This window comes from Colias croceus, chromosome 2, assembly GCF_905220415.1.
Source record: "Colias croceus chromosome 2, ilColCroc2.1".
Taxonomy (NCBI): Eukaryota; Metazoa; Arthropoda; class Insecta; order Lepidoptera; family Pieridae; genus Colias; species Colias croceus.
The window spans coordinates 6,934,486-6,953,568 of NC_059538.1; the positions used below are offsets into that span (position 1 = coordinate 6,934,486).

At 34.3% G+C, this 19,083-nt stretch overlaps 3 protein-coding genes across 5 annotated transcripts; 1 reads left to right on the forward strand and 2 right to left on the reverse strand.

Annotated features, from left to right (window-relative positions):
- Positions 1-42: 42 nt before the first annotated feature.
- On the reverse strand, positions 43-13,677 carry LOC123700409 (UDP-glucose:glycoprotein glucosyltransferase). The gene is made up of 28 exons (XM_045647622.1): positions 13,250-13,677; positions 12,728-12,981; positions 12,451-12,630; positions 11,640-11,827; positions 11,254-11,458; positions 10,820-11,033; positions 10,354-10,574; positions 9,896-10,099; positions 9,507-9,686; positions 9,140-9,336; positions 8,776-8,891; positions 8,530-8,678; positions 8,238-8,423; positions 7,584-7,762; positions 7,248-7,339; positions 6,927-7,087; positions 6,564-6,703; positions 6,054-6,263; positions 5,643-5,867; positions 5,296-5,469; positions 4,956-5,136; positions 4,000-4,182; positions 3,584-3,687; positions 2,795-2,961; positions 2,371-2,492; positions 1,942-2,082; positions 708-750; positions 43-625 (listed from the first exon to the last, which is right to left on the reverse strand). Exons 1-28 carry the CDS (start codon positions 13,494-13,496, stop codon positions 597-599), a joined length of 4,692 nt encoding a protein of 1,563 aa, XP_045503578.1. The 5' UTR covers positions 13,497-13,677; the 3' UTR covers positions 43-596.
- Positions 13,678-14,525: 848 nt separating this feature from the next.
- LOC123705547 (transport and Golgi organization protein 11) lies at positions 14,526-16,701 on the forward strand. Of its 2 annotated transcripts, none has more exons than XM_045654386.1 (5): positions 14,526-14,665; positions 14,873-14,964; positions 15,137-15,266; positions 15,706-15,973; positions 16,132-16,701. In XM_045654386.1, exons 2-5 carry the CDS (start codon positions 14,878-14,880, stop codon positions 16,337-16,339), a joined length of 693 nt encoding a protein of 230 aa, XP_045510342.1. In that variant the 5' UTR covers positions 14,526-14,665; positions 14,873-14,877; the 3' UTR covers positions 16,340-16,701. The 2 variants fall into 2 exon arrangements, with proteins under 2 accessions (XP_045510342.1, XP_045510337.1); XM_045654381.1 differs by having other exon boundaries at positions 14,549-14,702.
- LOC123705537 (4'-phosphopantetheine phosphatase) lies at positions 16,697-18,527 on the reverse strand. Of its 2 annotated transcripts, none has more exons than XM_045654367.1 (5): positions 18,138-18,527; positions 17,842-18,047; positions 17,638-17,768; positions 17,263-17,551; positions 16,697-17,174 (listed from the first exon to the last, which is right to left on the reverse strand). In XM_045654367.1, the coding sequence occupies exons 1-5, from the start codon at positions 18,374-18,376 to the stop codon at positions 16,969-16,971; spliced, it is 1,071 nt and encodes a 356-aa protein (XP_045510323.1). In that variant the 5' UTR covers positions 18,377-18,527; the 3' UTR covers positions 16,697-16,968. The 2 variants fall into 2 exon arrangements, with proteins under 2 accessions (XP_045510323.1, XP_045510328.1); XM_045654372.1 differs by having other exon boundaries at positions 17,020-17,174; positions 17,267-17,551.
- Positions 18,528-19,083: the final 556 nt, after the last annotated feature.

Genomic DNA, 19,083 nt, shown 5'->3' on the forward strand with positions numbered 1-19,083 from the left:
TAACTAACTACCTGAAATAGCGGAGGTAAATAAAAACAAAAATATTTTCTAAAGTTTTATTCACTGCAAACTGCGAGCTTGGATTTTTATTCACGTTTTTAGAGTTCTCAGTTACAAAGAGTGAAAGGATTTCGGATGAAGCCAAACATATAAAGAAATACATTCATGAGATGCTAGGTAGGACTAGGTACTCAATTCGGATAAAACATTTATTTGCCGCTGAATTTTAGTTAGAGAATAGTGTTCGTAAAAATTTGAAAATCACAAAATTTTTACTGCAACCAAATAAATTTCACTTATCGCCTAAAAATCACATTTTGCACTTAAGTTAACAATTATGAATGCAAGTTTCAAATCATAAGAATTAATTTGGTCCGTAACAGTGATGAAAATTCATGATTTATACATGAACAGTAATTATGACAAATATAAAAAATAGCAAAATACAATTTCAGTACTTTTCAAAATGATAATATACTACACATTATAAATGAAGAACTTTATACAGAGAACAGTATGACACACAACTTTCACTCCCACAGTCAACCTTATGATAATTGGAATAACAAAAATTCTAAATTTATTTATTTATTTCATCATAACTCTGTATGCTGTTGCTCTTTACCTGAAAAAAAAAATCAATATTAGTATGTATTTTTTGAGCTTTCAAATGATTATGTAATAAAAAACCGCTAATTAGTACTTACTTTCTTTAACTGGTATTTCTTCTGCTTGATTGTGTTCGATCTCCTGCAAAATAAAAACAAAATTTATTCATAACTAGCTTCCGCCCGCGACTCCATCCACGCGGAAGAATTAAGATTTATTTTTTTCTACGTATTTTTCCGGGATAAAAAGTATCCTATTTTATGCCCAGGATAATAAGGTATAATTATACCAAGTTTCATCGAAATCTAACCGTTAGTTTTCACGTGATGCCTGAACATACAGACAGACAGACAAAATCCAGTATCCAGTAACACCCCCTGCTATTTATTTTTTCAATATTTTCAATGTACAGAATTGAACCTTCTACAGATTTATTATATGTATAGATATGATAGAGATAGATACAAAGGTGTCACCAAAATAAACTGCAATTCACTAATAAAAAAAATATAACCTAACTTAATCATTTATTTATTAAATTAAAATTCTTCTAGAAGCACTTTTGAACCGTCATAACATACGTTTAACAATTTACCATCGATTCGGAAAGCTATCATACCATCGTTTCTAGGAAGACGAACCGTCAAGAAACTCCTTAGGTATAAAAATTGGAATGATAAATAAACATTCAAACGAAAGCAATGAATTTGAAATTTGAATTGTAAATTAAACTCAAACAATAAATTTATATTTTCCTTTATTTAAATGTATATCAGTAAAAACGTAGTTATGTAATAAAAAGTTTGACAATTTTTTTTCTTAAAATGCTCATTAATATAATGAGCATAGAATAGTCAGGATATAAACTGAAAGATATTTAATTATTTTTATGATATTACTGGATTCGATGCGCTTGTTATTATAATCTGCAATGCAATATATATAAAAATTGCGTCTGAATAGTTATAACTAAGAAAAAACAAAGACAGAAAACTGCACATAATTATACGTACACAAAGAATACACAATTGTGTACTTAACACAAAAAAAAACTTGAGAGGTGTCAAGGGACACCCGGATGGAGCAAAGTTCTATAAGAAAGAGAGAGAGAGAGAGAGAGAGAGAGAGAGAGATAGTGGGAGAGACAGAGAAAAACGCGCACGCCACACGGCTTACAACTATAGCAAGAAGTCTCGTTACAACTTTTGGTCTTAATTCCGTGTAGCCCCTCTTTTTTTATAGTGATACAAAGATACCCACGGCCCCCGGGGAAGGAGCCGTGGGTTATGTGTCGCAACGCGCGATAAAGAACTTCGCTAGAAAAAAACATACCTGATCGGAGTCATTCCTCTGGTAAAGTCCTCTGCGCACTCTGGCCTGCAGCGCGCGCAGCTCGTTGTCGTACTCGCGCCACTCGGGCACGATGCGCATCGCCGCTGACAGCTTCGCTTCCTTCGTCATCGGGTTGTTGCACTGCAATAGTGGGCGAATCAGTGTGGGGTCCCACAAGGTTCATATGTCGGTCCTATGCTCTTTGTAATTTATGTTGATGATATTTACGGTACTCGGGGTGAATCGAGTATTCACACATATTGTGTTGAATTCTGTTATGTAAACTAAATTTAACAAATATAAAGTTTAACAAATTAACAATTAGTACAAAGTAATTAACAAAAATAATCTAATCAAGTTTCAAAAACACGAAAGAAAAGGTATTCTCTAATGTTAATAATACAATATTGTAGAAAACGTATAACTTACGAGATCAATAGTTTTAGCATACTGCTTTGAGGTATCGTCGCACCATGTCTCACACCACAGCCACTCCTGAGGCAATGATTTGATAGCTACTTGATGTATCATGTTGTTTGGCAAGTCTTGATCTGTGATAATGAAATAAAACCATTTTAATTGGTCAATATTAATTAAGAATACATAACGTTTAAAAGGTTAGAGGCAGTTGCCAGTTATTTTATCATTGTAATTTATTTATTTATAAATTATTTTCATTATTTGCACAAAATAATCATAGAAGAAACTGTCGAATAGCTTGCATACAATCGTCGCGAAAACGGATCAGATATCCGTTTTATTAATGACTATTACAAACCGTAATAAACAAGCAAAATGTACGCACACAAACCGACGTACACGCGCAACTTTATTATTATAATATTATAATCACCCAAGTTAGAGAGACTGTTGGGGTCCTGGCTGAGCGCCTGGTACTGGCCGCGCAGGCGGTCGCCGGCCGCGATGCGCCGGAACCGCTTCAGGTCCACCACGTACAGCGCGCTGATGTGGTAGCTGCGCCCCTGCAGGTGGCTGCGCCAGTAGCCCTGCTTCCAGAACCTACGCGACAACGTCACCATTAATAAATATCCTGTGCAGGATTTTCCCAGTCAACCCATTTTTAATACATTTTTTAATACACTAAATCTATAATATAAAAATGAATCCCAAAATGTGTTGGTAAGCGCATAACTTGAGAACGGCTGATCCGATTTCGTTAATTCTTTTTTTATTATATTCCTTGAAGTACGAGGATGGTTCTTATGTAGAGAAAATGTAAATATGTACCACGGGCGAAGCCGGGGCGGACTGCTAGTTTATTATAAAATTGGTCTCATTCTATATCACGCCGGTGCAGGTCGACTTATATTCGGATCTTAGACCATACGTAAAGATATCAAGATTCAAACTGATATAACTTTGCGCAAACAAGTTCGTGTAAGTACAGTTATTTACAAAATCTTGAAAATGCGCAGTGCACTAGAGACCCTATTAATTTTACTATTTTGATATTAGTATTGTTAATATTTAATTAACAAACGGCTGGTTGCGTTTCCAAGGCATTAACCACATAATTATTAACTAGTCTGTTAAAAAACGATATATCGAGCAATGAAATATTTTATATTAACCTTAACCTAAATCCTTAATATTAATAATAGAATGAAATTGTTTTAATTACCTGAAACCTTCCATTTCTTTTCTACTATCGCAGAATGGAGTGTAGCCATACGGCGCACCCCCGAGATCTAAATCGACTAGTTCTTTAAGGTCCGCCCGCACAATCTAGAAGTAGGGCAGTAGTACATATTATATAAGCACAATAAAACGAGAAGATCGCAATACTTAAACTGCATTTATAAAAGCGATAGTTTAAAGCAATTATGTAAATAGACTCATAATATACACAGAAAAATAGTTGTTTATTTTAAGTATGTATTATTATTTTAAGTATATAATTTATTTTTACCTAGAGAATTTTTGAATATCTTTATCAAATGCTGCATATTACTATAAATTTAGGTTTCTTATTCAAAATCATGTCACAGAACAAACCCAAATACAAACACAGAACATATTCTTCCATCAATGCCTCACCTGGTCAGCATCAACGAATATAATTTTCTTCACGTGCAAGGGGAACAGCACGTCCAGGAACAATATCTTGTATCCCCAGATGGTGCGCTGTCGGTCGCGCTGCCGCTGCAGCCAGCGCGGCCACACGTACTGCACCAGCTCGTACGAGAAACCGTACTCTTCCGCCATGTACGGCAGAATGTCCTACATATCACGTATTATATTATTAACTAGCTTCCGCCCACGACTTTGTACGTGCATCCCCGTTTTTCCCCGTTCCCGCAAGAATTTCGGGAAATCCTTTCTTAGCGGATGCCTACGTCCTAACATCTACCTGCATGCCAAATTTCAGCCCGATACGTCCAGTGGTTTGGGCTGTGCGTTGATAGATCACTATATCAGTCACCTTTGAGTTTTATATTATACTAGCGGTCCGCCCCGGCTTCGCCCGTGGTACATATTAACGTTTTCTCTACATAAGAACCATCCTCGTACTTCAAGGAATATAATAAAAAAAGAATTATCGAAATCGGTTCAGCCGTTCTCGAGTTATGGAATTACAACGAAAAGTGGCATTGATTTTTATATATTATATATTATTAATTGAAGGAAAGAATCTCATCTTGCGATATCATGTGTTATTGTTATTTGGAAGAAATAATTTTTCTGTCTTTCTTTATTCTCCATAATCGAGCTTGAGAAAGTTAAGTGTCTCAGCAGTATTTTAACACTGACTTAAATGTTATAAATTATAATTACACACCGTTATTATAAGAGTATTGAGAGAAGTTAAATTGTCAAAAATGTACACATTATATTTATTTCATTAACTAAGATTAAAGGTATAACATAACTTCTTTACACACATAAGAAATATTAGTATACATAGTATTATTACTATGCAATAATTTGTCCTGAATTAAATAATTTTATAATTGATAGTGCATTGTGAGCCTACAGTAAAAAAAAATTCATACCTTCAATGACGGACTAAGGTAGTTCTTCAAAAACCAGAACTTCACGGGTGATTTGGTATTTTTAAGTACAGACAACATCATAATACGAAGGAACCGCTCGTACAAGTGTCCCGACGCCACTGAGAACACGTTAATTGTCTCATCTTGCGCTTCTTGCTCTTCGCCACCACCGCCAAACGAACTATATTTAATAGAAACTTCTTAATAAATGTTGTGTTCTACCATTTGCACGCATATCTGAACAATTCCTTTTAAGGTCATGACAATAAAAGCATAATAATATTTGGTCATAGAGAGGTGACCGTAAAAAGTTGTTAATTTTCTTCAAACAAGCACAAACCTAGCAATAGAGTTCCAAATGCCTCCAGAGTTCTTATCGTCGTTCTCAGCTAGAAGATCTAGGTGCTGCTTGTCCTGTTTCTTGCTTACGCGTAGCTTGATAACATGGCTTCGGAACGAACTCATCAGCGCCTGTATATCAGGGCTGCCAGCGGGAGTATCTGTGTTATCGTGCCTATGTAAAAATAAAAGAGATACAGTTAATATTTGAGAAAATATATGCATGAATATAAACTTAGTAACTTTTCAGGGCTCATAACTCGGATGTAGCCATTAGGTTTATATGCTAAGGAAAATATTTCAATAATTAATTACAATTTACTCAGTCTGATAATTAATTATTCTTACCCTACAATTTCATAAATTTCCTCCGAACGGCCGGGTCTCAGCCTCAATATCCAAGCACCAGGATTGGCTTTGAGCTGGAAGTATCCAAGATTAGCCATCACAATGGTGTCCATAGTTTCTGGATTATCTCTACTGCCAAGAATTAGCTGCAGACCACGAGGCGGTGTGCCTAGAGTACTGTCCCATGCGTGACCTTCCAGTAATAAATATTCCAACTCGAATTCACTGAAAAATAAAGGTACATTATATCTTATACAAAATGTATATCTAATCTCAAAAGCAATATTTATAAGACAAAACATACATATTCAAAAGAAGTAAACTGCGCAATAACTTAAATCCAACACACTAATCGATATTATAACAAACATAAACAAAATCTATTTCTTAATATTAGTCTCCATAACTCACCTATGCACCAAAGATTCAACATCAGCCAGTCGTATATTATCCAAGTCATACACCGACTTGACGCACTCTACGAGCCAGTTGGGCGGAGTCCGTAGCTCCATAGAGAGTAGAGGCGCGTGAGGTAAACGGTTGAACCGAGCTATAGCACCGCCCGTACTAGCGCCTGACGACGTGAACTGTAGCTCCGGTTCTAACACGTAGCGGTAGAAACTGGTGGTTTAAAATTGTGTTTCAAAATTATGATAACTGATAAACAATCATTATTTTCTTTGAGAGTATTTTGATTTTTATATTAGGCAGATACGGTTTTTCAGGTTACTAGTGATTTGTATTGAAATAACATATTTGTGCTATGATTGGAGAAGCATTCATCAAGATTCAAAACAATCTATCTTCCTAATAATTTTGAAAAACTAATACAAACTGTAAGTAGTTATATGCAGTCTTGCTGTCATTGATATTTTAAAGAGAAAATTATGGAGATTGGAATTTGGAAACATGACTACATACCTTTTGAGCGGCATATCAGAGTTTTTGTCTTGAGGATTGAGGAATAATTTGATTCTACAGTTTATGACTTTCCGCAGCACCAACAATAACGGAGCGAGGCGCTGCGCCGCGTTCGACGCAGGATCAACTACTGCTACAATCTATATAAGAAAAGGAGACAATTCAAAATCCTACATTGGTAAAAATTTAAATACATACATAAAATTTTACTTGACTATACTACGTAACTCATTATCGTGCTTTTAATAGCACCCAATACCCAATCTTTAAAGTTCGTCATGTAAATAATATTGTAAATTACAGGAAACAAATAAATTTTTATTCATATTTAATCAAGCCCTTATTAATATTTATATATTATACCTCAATAGCTGCTTCATCAGAATAAACAGGAGGCAACTCGACCAAAGAATGTTCAGTCCTCAAGCCGGCTGGTAGCGGCGTCCTCACACGCGGGCTTCGGGACGCTAGCACCGATATCACTTTCAGGTACACGTCTGTTGTTACCTCTACGGAGTCCACATCTGTTAGGGCATTATACAATAAGATTTTATGATAATACATATAACTTTTCTTATACACCTGTTGTGATGTCGTTTGCAAACTTATAAAACCAAAAATAATTTAGTATTTCTAGAGAAGGGCAATAATGCGAAATCATTGTTTATGTATTTATGTACTTACCATCGTCATCGTCGTCTAACACTTCATTTGTTGATGTCTTCTTCTTTTTAAAGACTTCAGCTAATTTTTCACCGTACACTTGATTGCTGTATCTAAACAAACACAATAATCCTTTATAATATATTTAGGATGATCTATAATACAAAATAATAGAGTAAAGTATAAAATGCTATATCATTTATTGCGCATTATTATGAAGAGAGCCCAGTTATTATACTTTTTTATTTCTCATGGCATTACACTGTTGGAAAATTATTATTAAATGACTGCGTCAAAAATACGTTTTACAGTGATTTCATGGCTTGGCTCTATGGAGGAAGGCTTTAGAACACCAACCTTTCTAGCAATACAATGTCCTCCAGCGAGAACTGTTCGTCCGCAGCGAGCGGGCCGATGTTGCGCGCGTTGTGCACGAGCGCCCGCGCGCCCGCCCGCAGCCGCAGACTGCGGGCGCATAGCACGCGCGCCGCTTTAAGTACCCACTCGTGTTGGTTTAATGCACCCACTAGTTCTGGCTACAAATTAATATACTGTTAAATTTTGGATGAAATCAAGGTATTATTATTATGTTATAGATTAATTTATATCACGCGGAAAAGGTCTACAAAACTTAATCACTTAATTGATCTCTGAATTGATGGAATCTTTATAAAGACTATTTTAACATTTTCCCTAAGTTTCAATTATTCACTAGCTTTCCGCCCGTGGCTTCGCCCGCGTTTTCAAAGAAAAACCCGTATAGTTCCCGTTCCCGTGGGATTTCCGAGATAAAACCTATCCTATGTGTTAATCCAAGTTACCCTCTATATGTGTGCTAAATTTCATTGTAATCGGTTCAGTAGTTTTTACGTGAAAGAGTAACAAACATCCATACATCCATACTTACAATAGTAGTAGGATAGCAACAGTGTTAAAAATCCACTTTACAATTTAATACAAAATAGATGTAAAACAACGAAACCAAATACAATAGATATTACAATAACTTACCAATATATTGCAGTCTTGTCTCTCATGGCAGCCTTCATCTTCAAGCAACTGAACCACATATTTAGTAGCCTTTACTGGCTCAAGCACAGCTAGTGCAGCTAATACCACTTTATTCAACGATTGATCGACATTTGACTGTCCATCAACATTAGGAATGAAAGCTACTCGTATTCCGCCAGATTCTCTCTAAAACACAATAAGCAATAATATATACCTATATTTATTTATTTGTAAAAAAAATATTAGATAAATTAATCTTATAATAGACAAAACAAATAATGTATGTAATTACCATAAAAGTTAATGCATTTTTAAGTAGTTCCCGTGATGCTTTTTCGTTCAGGTCACCAATAACCCAAATGGTTTGTGTAATTTTTTCTGCTTTTTCAGACTTCACAAAGTATTTTAATATAGGCAAAGCAGTAGCTAGTGCGTCACGCCCTGCGAAAGAATAAAAATATAACCAATAAACATTTATAATTAAATGACATTGATTATTATATTGCTATTTTTTGCACATATTAGAATAAAATGATACCTGTTAAATGTAAAATTTTATGTATCTTATCTTGCGTGAACAACTCAGTTGAAGAGGCTATTCCAGACAGATCCAAATACTGTGTAGGATCGGAGCCTAAAATACGACGATTTAATCTGAAAGAATGAAATATTATTGAAGTTATATAATATTATGTTGAATAAAATAATTGGCGGATCTCAATTTATGATCACAGAAAATTTTGGGACAGTTTTTCAGCTTTATTTTAATTTAACTTTAATTTAATTGCTGGAAACATAAGGATACATATTTTTATTTGTTCTGTACTTATATCGGAACAAAAAAAAAGTGGTTAAAAATGTTAAACTCACTATCCATCCTATATTTCAAATCAAAAACTCACCTCGGCATAATATGCGGTTGTTTCATAATATAATCCACGGCATCATCCGAATCTGCTAAGTCTCCCCTGAAGACCGCTCTCTGCAGGCGGCTCGTGTGCCTCGATAGCGCGGTCACTAGCGCTTCTTCCAAACTGTCCACAGATGATGTGAGTGCTACCGGCCCTTCGTCCCGTAGTGGCACTCCGTTCACTAGAACCTGAGGATGTTGAGTCTTAAATGATTAACAAAACATTTTTCGTAGTGTGTTGTTGGGAATTTTTAATTAAACAATTAAAGTCAAAACATAAAAAAAAATACTTTTTATAAGATATACACTAATATCAAAGATATCAAAATTTATTTAATGCATAGGAAGTAACAACCTACCTGAGGGAACTTTTCAGTGCCTAATTTCGAAACAAACTCCTCTGCGAGCTGGTGACCGAAATTATACTCTGAATCCTCTGATGTGATCTCATCTATATTAGCATTTGCACTGGTATATTTCTTCAACTGTTTCTTCAAGTGATCCACACTCAACTCTTCATCTTGTAATGAATTAAGTAACTAGAAGAACAATGATGAATGTATTATATAAGAGCATATACATCTAAGCCGTAAGGAAAAAATCATTCTTAACTACTAATAACTTGACAATTGGCAAGAGACCGCTCAGGACCGGGGAAGGTGGAGAGTTCTCGTCTCGGAGGCCAAGACCCACTTCGGGGTTTCAGCGCCACAGGAGTAAGTAAGTAAGTAACTACTAATAAACATACCTGGGTTAGGAAATAAAAGGCTTCCCTATTCGAGTTTCTATCCTGAGCGACATAATTAAAAGCACTTCGTACAGCGATGCCCAGAGGCGTGTTGTTGGGAGCTAACACGATACCCACACGTACCGGAGTTGCGTGCTTGAGTAAAGTTTCGCCTAGTTTTAATGGCGGTGCAGATGATGCGGAAGTTGGATCGACAATTATTACCTGCAAATTTGTGTGCTTTAGTTTGCAGACAGATTGTGGAAAGCATACAATACATATATGTAACAAAGTGAAATTATGTATTAGAGCTGAATTTTTATATATGAAGATCTGGATTAATTACATATTTTTTTACTTACCCAAACACATAAGTCAAATTTATGGAATTGATGATAACATACTGCATAATAATGTAGGAAAATATTTTAATTTATTTTATTAAATTTTAACTGACCACAGGGTTCCAAATTACTTACATAATTATAAATATTCCTTCTCAGGTTCCTCAACATTCCAGGATATGTTGGCCTCAGTAATTCCATGAATGAAGAGGGCCAACGTCGGTAACGTTCATCCGATTCGAGATCATTTAGCCAGGTTATAGAAGAGTCCCTGATGTCCAACCCATACTCCTCCCAAGTGTAGGACTCACCCAACTCCAAAGTCATTAGTGTATTTATTAATTTCTTTGATAGGCCTATTAACAATTATATTATAAACTTATATTATAATTATTTACAAAAGTATGAAAAATCATTTTAAATAGACATTGTTTTGGTTTACATTTATGTAAACCAAAAATGGCCAGGAATGTTATCACATTATAATTTTTTTGTAAAACGCTATTGTACTAATTCAGCATATTTACACTTTCATATCTCATGTCTAATATAGAGAATTGAAAGCAGTTTTTTTTTTTCATTTATCAAGACACATTTTTACCTAAAGCATGAAGTGTGTTCATTGGTCCAATATCTTCTCTCAGAGAATTCAAAAGCGCCATAATATCAACCTCTTCTGCATCATATTGCGCTCCAGACACCAAAAGCAACGGTTCTGCCGGTCGCAGGCCCAGCGACGATGCCCACACGTCTTGGTTATACAATACTTCGTCACGGAAAGATCGCGGTACATTCACGTGAATAAGAGATTTTGTCTAAAATTTAAATAATTTATTTGTTTGATGTCATTCAAGGATTTTTTAAATTCAAATGCAAAATATAAGTTTGATTATGAAAGAATTTTTGTGTGTGTACACTTTTTCTTTCTATATTTCGAAACATCACATAAATTTCGATTGGGTAGATCTAGCATAAAATTTATTCAACTATTATTCAAACAATGAATTTAAATAATTATTGTTTTATAGTAGTAACCTGCATAGGGAAGTTCTGTGCTATAGACGTAAGCACTCGCAGGGCCTCATCACCACCGGCATCGTGGGCATCAATAACTGCAGCCGCAGCTTGCATACTGAGTGCTTGCATTTGCCACACTTTAAGGGGCTCTAACTCTTCACTCATTTCAGACAGGTGACGTCTGAACCTTTCCAATGGTGTTCGGAGTGCAGGGAATAGATTCCTGTAATATCCATACATTTATACATTTAAAAGGTGCTTATGATGAAAAATGACTATAAACATAGCAATATTTTGTTGGCATATGAATGGATTGGAATTTAGAAACAATGAAAAAGTTATAAAAATCAACATCATCATACATTAATATATTGTTTTTTATTATTTACTCATTATTTACTCACTTAAGCCTTCCAAAATTAAATCCATCTATTTGATTTTGCGGGTCATTTTCGTCCTCTTCTTCTGATGGTACTGAAGTATCACCTTCATTTTCCTTAGGAGTTGTATCATCCTGACTTTTGTACTCTGTGCTTTTTAATTGCAGTTCTACACCATAGCCAGATAAACGGAGTTTTGGTTTACCCCTTGGCTAAAATTGAAAATACTTATTTGAAAAATACAGGCTTACTCATTTTTACTATATATTTATTTATTTTATTTATTTATTTATTTAAACAATTAGATTACAGAGATCCATTTATGTTAGTAAGTGACTTATTAACTAATGTTAGTTAATATTAAAATACACTAATTATTGTCAGTTGATGAGGCACCCTATGCGTAGACCTGTCGCTTTGAATGGACAAGTTCACGCACAAAGTGTCCCATGAAAGATGACATATATCTTTCCGAAATGATCATCATGAGACTGTTGCGACTATGCCGCACTCTATCTAAAGTAGACGCTGTTTTTCTGCGTATAATTGCCCAGAAATCGTCAGTATGCGCATTAGCGTACATTCCAGACGCACTGCAGTAGGGAGGCAGTCCCAACAGCATTCTAAACGTATTATTATACATGACACGTAAGGCATTAAGCGATCTATCTGTATAGTCAAACCATAGACTACCCGTATTTACTTACAGGCACCTCTTTTTAGTCACTTAATTTTATGTTGTGCATGCAATACCTTTTTGACCCTATAAAAGATTTAAAGGGTTGAATTTTTAGTATTTCATGTAATAAGGTGTAGCTAGTCTAACAATTCTTACCTTAACATTCCATCTCACAACATAGTTGATAACTCCTTTATCAGCATAGGCTGCTAATATTTTATGCTTCACCGAAAACTCTGGCATTCCAAGTTCACCATACAATATTGCAGTGATTGTTCTGTTATCACTGCTTGGATATGTGTGATCTAACAAGTATGTCTCCAATCTATGATCATTCTGCAATAAAAAAAAAATAATGTAAATGAAGAAATGAAGAAATGAAATAAACATATTATATCTAAATTATTTTTTTCATAGCAATTAATCCACTTACAGCTTCAAACTTCTCAATAGATTTAAGGACATCTCGTAATGCATCATTATCGCAAATCTTTCGAGACGCAATTGCTACAAATACATCACAGGCCACTACTTTGGCTCCATTTTGGTTGGCAATTTCATCAAACATCCTAACTGTTGGTGAATTCAAGTGCATAGACAGTGCTAGCTTAGCCATACGCAACTGAGCTGGTGGCAGCAGTGTGCTTGCAACGCCTATACATGAATCATAAATCTCTTTGTCTGTTTCTGAAAAACAGAATTAAATCACCCATAAGAAATAAATGTAGGGTCGTTGATTTGGAGGTACAGTGCAAAATCAAGGGGTTCTGATCAAATCTTCGGCATAGACAAACAAGAATAAGGTCTGCAGAAAGCTGATCACCTTCTTTTACGTCAAATCAATCATGAAAAATATATAATAATAATTGCATTACCTAATTAAAGGCCCGGAAAGGAGACATAGGACTACAATTTTACAAACTTAGTTATTTTGATTAATATTTTATCCACTTACCCAAAAGATAGAGACTAGATTTTAGGGAGTTAATACCATCAACGTAAGACCAAAACAAATCTACACTCTCTCCAGAGAGATATTCAGCTAACTCTAATACTATAGGAGTAGCTTCCCATTTTGCACTCACGAAAGTGGTAACTCCTTTCGATTTCTTTTCTTCTCTTTGTTTTTCTGGATTTGCAATGCCATTAAAAACATGTGCTAATAATGTTATTATAAAAATAATACACCCGGTTGTCTTCATTGTTTTCACGTTATAAGCGCTATAAGCAAGTGGCCTGATATGAAATAATATATTACTACGTTACATTAAACATATGCATATTTTTTCTTATGATAAGTAAATTTAATTTCTAAATTTAATTTTGCTAATAATAACATTAATGCATTGCCTGTACACATAAACTGCTAGGCTTAACCATAGGGCTTAACACCGCCAATGACCGATTAACACGGCACAATTTTGATTTTGACATAGGTAACGTGAACGATAAAGTTTTCTAATGACTTTTGCACCAAACGTCAATTTTGTCATTGAGATTTTTTTTTGTAGGGCAAGAAGATGAGCCACAGAATAGAAAAAACAAAGTTTTGTTTTTATAGTAAAAACAGTTTTTACTGTTCTGTGAGATGAGCCATGCCACAGAGCCATGCCGTTGCCATGCCATATGCAATGCCATCAAGATATTATGCTATACTGAGATAATTGTCACGAAAGAAATCCCGCGGCAAACGCGAAGGGAATATTTTGATGTCTGTGACCAAATATTTCAAAATTCGTGTGTTCCATGTGTGTTCGCTACCGCCTACCCTAGATTCAATATCCTTGACTGTAACCTATGTGATTATCTTGGTTTAAACCCTACAGAACTAAAAAGGAAAGGAAACGTTCGTTCGTTACTGTGTTCGTTACGAACAGTCCTTCGTTTCGTATTTTAGTTGAAGTTTAATCGCACCACCTATAAATATATAGGTAACTTTCGACGGATTACAAACTATAGCTTTTATTAATTTCCAAGAAAGAACCACATGTTTACTTTTAGATTTAAACATACAATATTTGTAAAAATAATATAAACTGAGTAAAAATTTCAATTAGTTTAAATAGGAGAAACTAAAATTTATGTCTCGATTATTAGAACACTATTTTTCTAAGCTAGTTTTACCCCGTATTATTTTAATCAAGTTTTAATCATTCCATCTACGAATAATATTATGGTACTACAATGTGGTACTAGTAAATCAATACACTGCATGCATTGAAACGTTATTTTGACTTTAGTAAAAAAATGTCGGTTTGACCTGTGGGTTTGACAGATTTCTGTATTCTGAAATCTGAATACGAGAATCGAGATACCTACCTACCTATGGATTATCAGTAAAATTTAAGGATTTTGAACTAAATCGAGTAAGGTATAAATGAATTGTGCAGACATTTTGTTTTAAATTCGTGAGTGGTATTTATTTTTTTATTGAATAAAATATTTAGATAAAGAACGTAAAAGACAAAAGTTTTGGTGACTTGCATACCTACCTACATTCCATTCGTAAAAGATACGTGTTCTAATGTTCTAATTCTTTAGAAGCCACTTATAAATCTTTCTGACTTTACCATATTAGGTTTTATGAAAGATACAACAATGCAGTATACTTCAGATGAAGCTTACGCTCGGCTAATAAGTCACAATATGACGGTGCCACAAAGAATAAAGGTAATTAAACAAATAATGAAATAAACATTAACAGTTTCTTTGTATCAATATATTTTAAGTTAACAACCTCTAAATTAATAATATTAAGTATGCATAATAAGTATAGGTTTACTTAATGAAAGATCATCACGAATTGTATATCATTAAGAAAACTATATATTTATTTATCTAGGCTACAGGAGATGTCATGGATGAAGAAAATACACCAAATGGAATAATATCTGGATGGGACTATGCAAATGAGAAATTTGACATGAAAGTTCCAGAAAGAATCTTGGTTGTAGGCCAGGATCAGCACATTGGTAAATTTCATGTGAACTTGTTAATTAGGAGCGTTAAATATATTCATTTACATTTAGATAATACCTTAAAATATTGGATGACTACTCTAAAATACAATCTGGGCCCACTTTTTCACTATACTGAAAATTTGAGCAGATTTTTAATATAATTTAGTTTTAAAATAAGTTATCCATTCATATTAATAATTGTAATTTTATTCAATCTATCTAATCTATATCCAAAATCCTATCATAATATTCAAATCATTGTAAACCTAAAATAATTACAAATCTTTACAAATTTAACTTCTTCCTTTATAACTAACGTTTTTAAGGAAATTACAGTGTAAATAGAATAGAAGGAAAATATTATCTGTAATTAATTAGTATAAAATAATGATAATGATAAACCTTATGACATTGCTAAATTTATTCAAATATTCCTTTATTTTATTTAAAGGCACCAAGGCTACTCCGAGGGAAATTCAATTGGATAATGCTGTACTACCAACTGATCCTGGAATGATTCGTGTTAGCACACCACCAAGAGTGATCACACTTGACCAGCACTACTTCCCATCTGCAGATGACTTTCCACCTGGAACTGCTAATTCCCCCCCTCAGCACATAAGATCCGCACGTTCACAGGGGGAAGTAGTTCGCCCAATATTAGCACACCCTGATAATCTTAATGAGTCTACCATGACAGAATCCCGCTTGGTTCTAAGGTGATTATTTTTCCAACTTGTAATGATTAGGAATATTTCTTCTTTCTAATAATAATAGAATATTCTTGGCTAGAAAACACTCATCATAATATTTTGGAATCGTAGATAGAAGAAGAATGGTACTTCATTTAAATAACCAATAATGTTTTTGTTTCCAGAGATCCGACCCCTCCAATAGGAAACGGAGAGGGGCTATCAGCGGCTGAAGAATTGGTTCATCTTCGTCGGCAAATAGCCAAATTAAATCGACGTGTTATGACAATTGAAGCAGAAACACTTCAAAGACAACAAAAGGAGAAAATTGCTTATGCAATAAGCATTGCTTATTTGTTATTCAAAGTGATCGCCTGGCTCAATAGATCTTAATCTATAATCATGAGCATAAAATTAAGATGAAGTTTTATAGTACTGTTGACTTCATGAAATTTGTCATGCAACCACTGGGTGGCAAATCTTATAGAGCCCTGATCCACTGTAGTTAAATTTATAAAGAAGGAAGTGTTAATCATCTAATGCAATTTGATTTGTTTAGTTAATAGGTGCATTTTTATACTTCTGTGATTGTGCTGCTGCAGTTGATTATATTAAGTGAATGTGGTTACATTGTTGGTATTCTAGTTAGTTATATTTAATGAAAAAATGAACTGTTAAGTTTCTTTTCACAGACATTGTTCATTTCCTTGGGTCATTATACTTTATAACTATTAATAAAGCTAAATCACATTAGAGTTTATGTATTTTAATTCCATATACATTCACAAACAGTTGTTCAATTTTTAGTTTATATTGAAATAAATGGGTATCTATTAAATTAAAATATTATTTGAGGGTAACACTCAATATATTCAAAATATGTCAGCTGACATTAACACAGTTATTATTAAACATTCACAATTGTAAAATTTCCTGTATCAAGAGACAATATGCTGGTAGTTAAATATTGACAGACTGATAAAATACTGTAAGAGTCACAATAGTAAGTTAAATCAATATAGTTATGTTTGTGAAGGCTTGTCTTCATATATAAATATAACAGAGAACAATGGACCACCGAGTCTCTGTGCCAGCCAGGCATTTTTAACTACAGCCAGTTTTAGGGAATCCACAGCTAAGCGTGCATTGAGATTTGTGTGTAGTGCTCTGCCCATTCCTTCAAGTATAATCAGATCTACCCCTCTGATTTTCATCTCTGTTGCAAGATCTAAAAACAATTTATCCATTATAGTTATATACATTGTATGGATATTATTTTATAAATGAATTAATAGAAAGCATAAAAATCATCATACCTACACTAATAGTTCTAAGATCAAGACATGGACCCCTTTGGCCACTTGATCTCACAACTAAATTGCCTGTTGCAATAGCACCTGCAATAACAGGACAAATATGTGATGCACTTTGGAGTACATTTTCCAGCTCTGCATTTGTGATATCATTTAGTGCAGGCCATTCATTTGCACACAGTATAATGGATGTTCCCCTGAGCAGTAGACCTCTTACAAAAGGTAATATGCCTAGTACAACATCAACACCACTGTTGTCTACAAATACTGCAGCACAATGATGGACCGTCTTCTGTGAAGCAAAAGTTATCTTAAACTTAGTACACTATGACAATAATATGATAATTAGATTATTATTAATACTTTAAGATTTCTTACCTCCAGTTTTTCAATCCATTTGTCAAAGCAATCATACAGCCAAGGTCTTTTTTGAATTTTTTGTAATGCCTCATATAGACCACAATCAAGAATAGAGGTTACAGCTTGTGCCCCCCAATCAAACATATTGCCTATGATCAACATTACAGTATTATATTGAGATATTGCAATTTATCAAATACATTTTAATTTAATTTTCTTTACCTGCTAAGACACCACTACAAAGGGCAATCCATCTTTGTCTTTCATCAACAAAAGCATCTATTTCAACCAGTCTTGAAGCGAGATTTGCCAGTGCTGCTTCATTTTCAAATTTCTTTTGTTGTTTCCATAAATCAAAAAAACCTTGTGCTCGAAGGCAAGTTTCGTTTATATCAAGCAGTAAGCGTATCGTTAACTGTCCATGAGCACTGAAATATTGTAAAATAAAATTGTTATCATATGAGGTAAATGTTAACACTTTTCATTGTAATTTAATAAACACAAAATAATCTACTTACAGAGGATTAACTCGTAGTTCTTTTAATGCCTCCACGTAACAAGTTTTGAACTTTAGGGCTCGTATTTCAATTGTAGGGTCATCTTTATTGGTTAGAGCAAAATTAACATATTTATCTACAAGTTTTTCGCATGTATTTAACCAGTATTCCCTTGCATCTTCATCTGCTAATAAGTCCAAAGTATCTGGACTATATTTATCTGGCTCACTCAATATGTGCGACAAGCCAAAATGTTCCATTCCTATAACTATTACCTCGCCGAGAAAACAATTGAAAATAATTAACTGCTAAATATACATATTGTCTTATCCCATTGTATTATTTTATCGGTATGCTAATGTCCATATTGTTTTTATCTTATCACTACGAATCCGACGGGCGACGAATCTACCTACCACTACCTACATATAATAAACAATTGAAAATTGAAATAGATTTATATTTATATAGAGAAGAATAAGTACCTACAGATACCTAGGTATATTACGTAGGTACTGAAAAATGTAAACACGTCTGTGTTGCTATATCGTAATTTAGAAGCTTTAGGACCCGTTTCCACCTGCAAGTAAACTTCTGCAAGAACTGTCCGACAGTCTGTCTGACAGCAGCTTGCATGTGTAAACTCGGCGTTTCCACCTGCAAGTAGACTTGCAAGTTGCTGTCAGACAGACTGTCGAACACTTCTCGCGGAAGTTTTCTTGCAGGTGGAAACGCGGCCTTAGTCACTGTTTGCTACCAAGTTTGCTACCAACGCAAACTTTGCACCCCATCATTGGAATTTTGGGTCGAAAATGACCTTGATCGATAGGTCTTCGTTAGGTCCTTTAAGGTCCCACAATTTTTTCGTTAGGTCCCCTTTAGTTTTTTTTTAAATATTTTTTTAAATTTTGGGTATTAAAAAAATACACTTAAGGCCCAGTTTCACCAAGCTCTGTTAGTTAGTTTA

Coding starts and splice junctions, on each gene's coding strand:
- LOC123700409 (XM_045647622.1), bottom strand. CDS start 13,496: ATGAAGACAACCGGGTGTATTATTTTTATAATAACATTATTAGCACAT. Junction 10,100..10,353: donor GAAGGAATATTTATAATTAT/GTAAGTAATTTG, acceptor ACAAATTTGCAG/GTAATAATTGTCGATCCAAC. Junction 5,470..5,642: donor GAAATTTATGAAATTGTAGG/GTAAGAATAATT, acceptor ATTTTTACATAG/GCACGATAACACAGATACTC.
- LOC123705547 (XM_045654386.1), top strand. CDS start 14,878: ATGAAAGATACAACAATGCAGTATACTTCAGATGAAGCTTACGCTCGG. Junction 14,965..15,136: donor CGGTGCCACAAAGAATAAAG/GTAATTAAACAA, acceptor TTATTTATCTAG/GCTACAGGAGATGTCATGGA. Junction 15,267..15,705: donor AGGCCAGGATCAGCACATTG/GTAAATTTCATG, acceptor TTTTATTTAAAG/GCACCAAGGCTACTCCGAGG.
- LOC123705537 (XM_045654367.1), bottom strand. CDS start 18,376: ATGGAACATTTTGGCTTGTCGCACATATTGAGTGAGCCAGATAAATAT. Junction 17,769..17,841: donor TTGTAGTGGTGTCTTAGCAG/GTAAAGAAAATT, acceptor TGTTGATCATAG/GCAATATGTTTGATTGGGGG. Junction 17,175..17,262: donor TCTTAGAACTATTAGTGTAG/GTATGATGATTT, acceptor AATTGTTTTTAG/ATCTTGCAACAGAGATGAAA.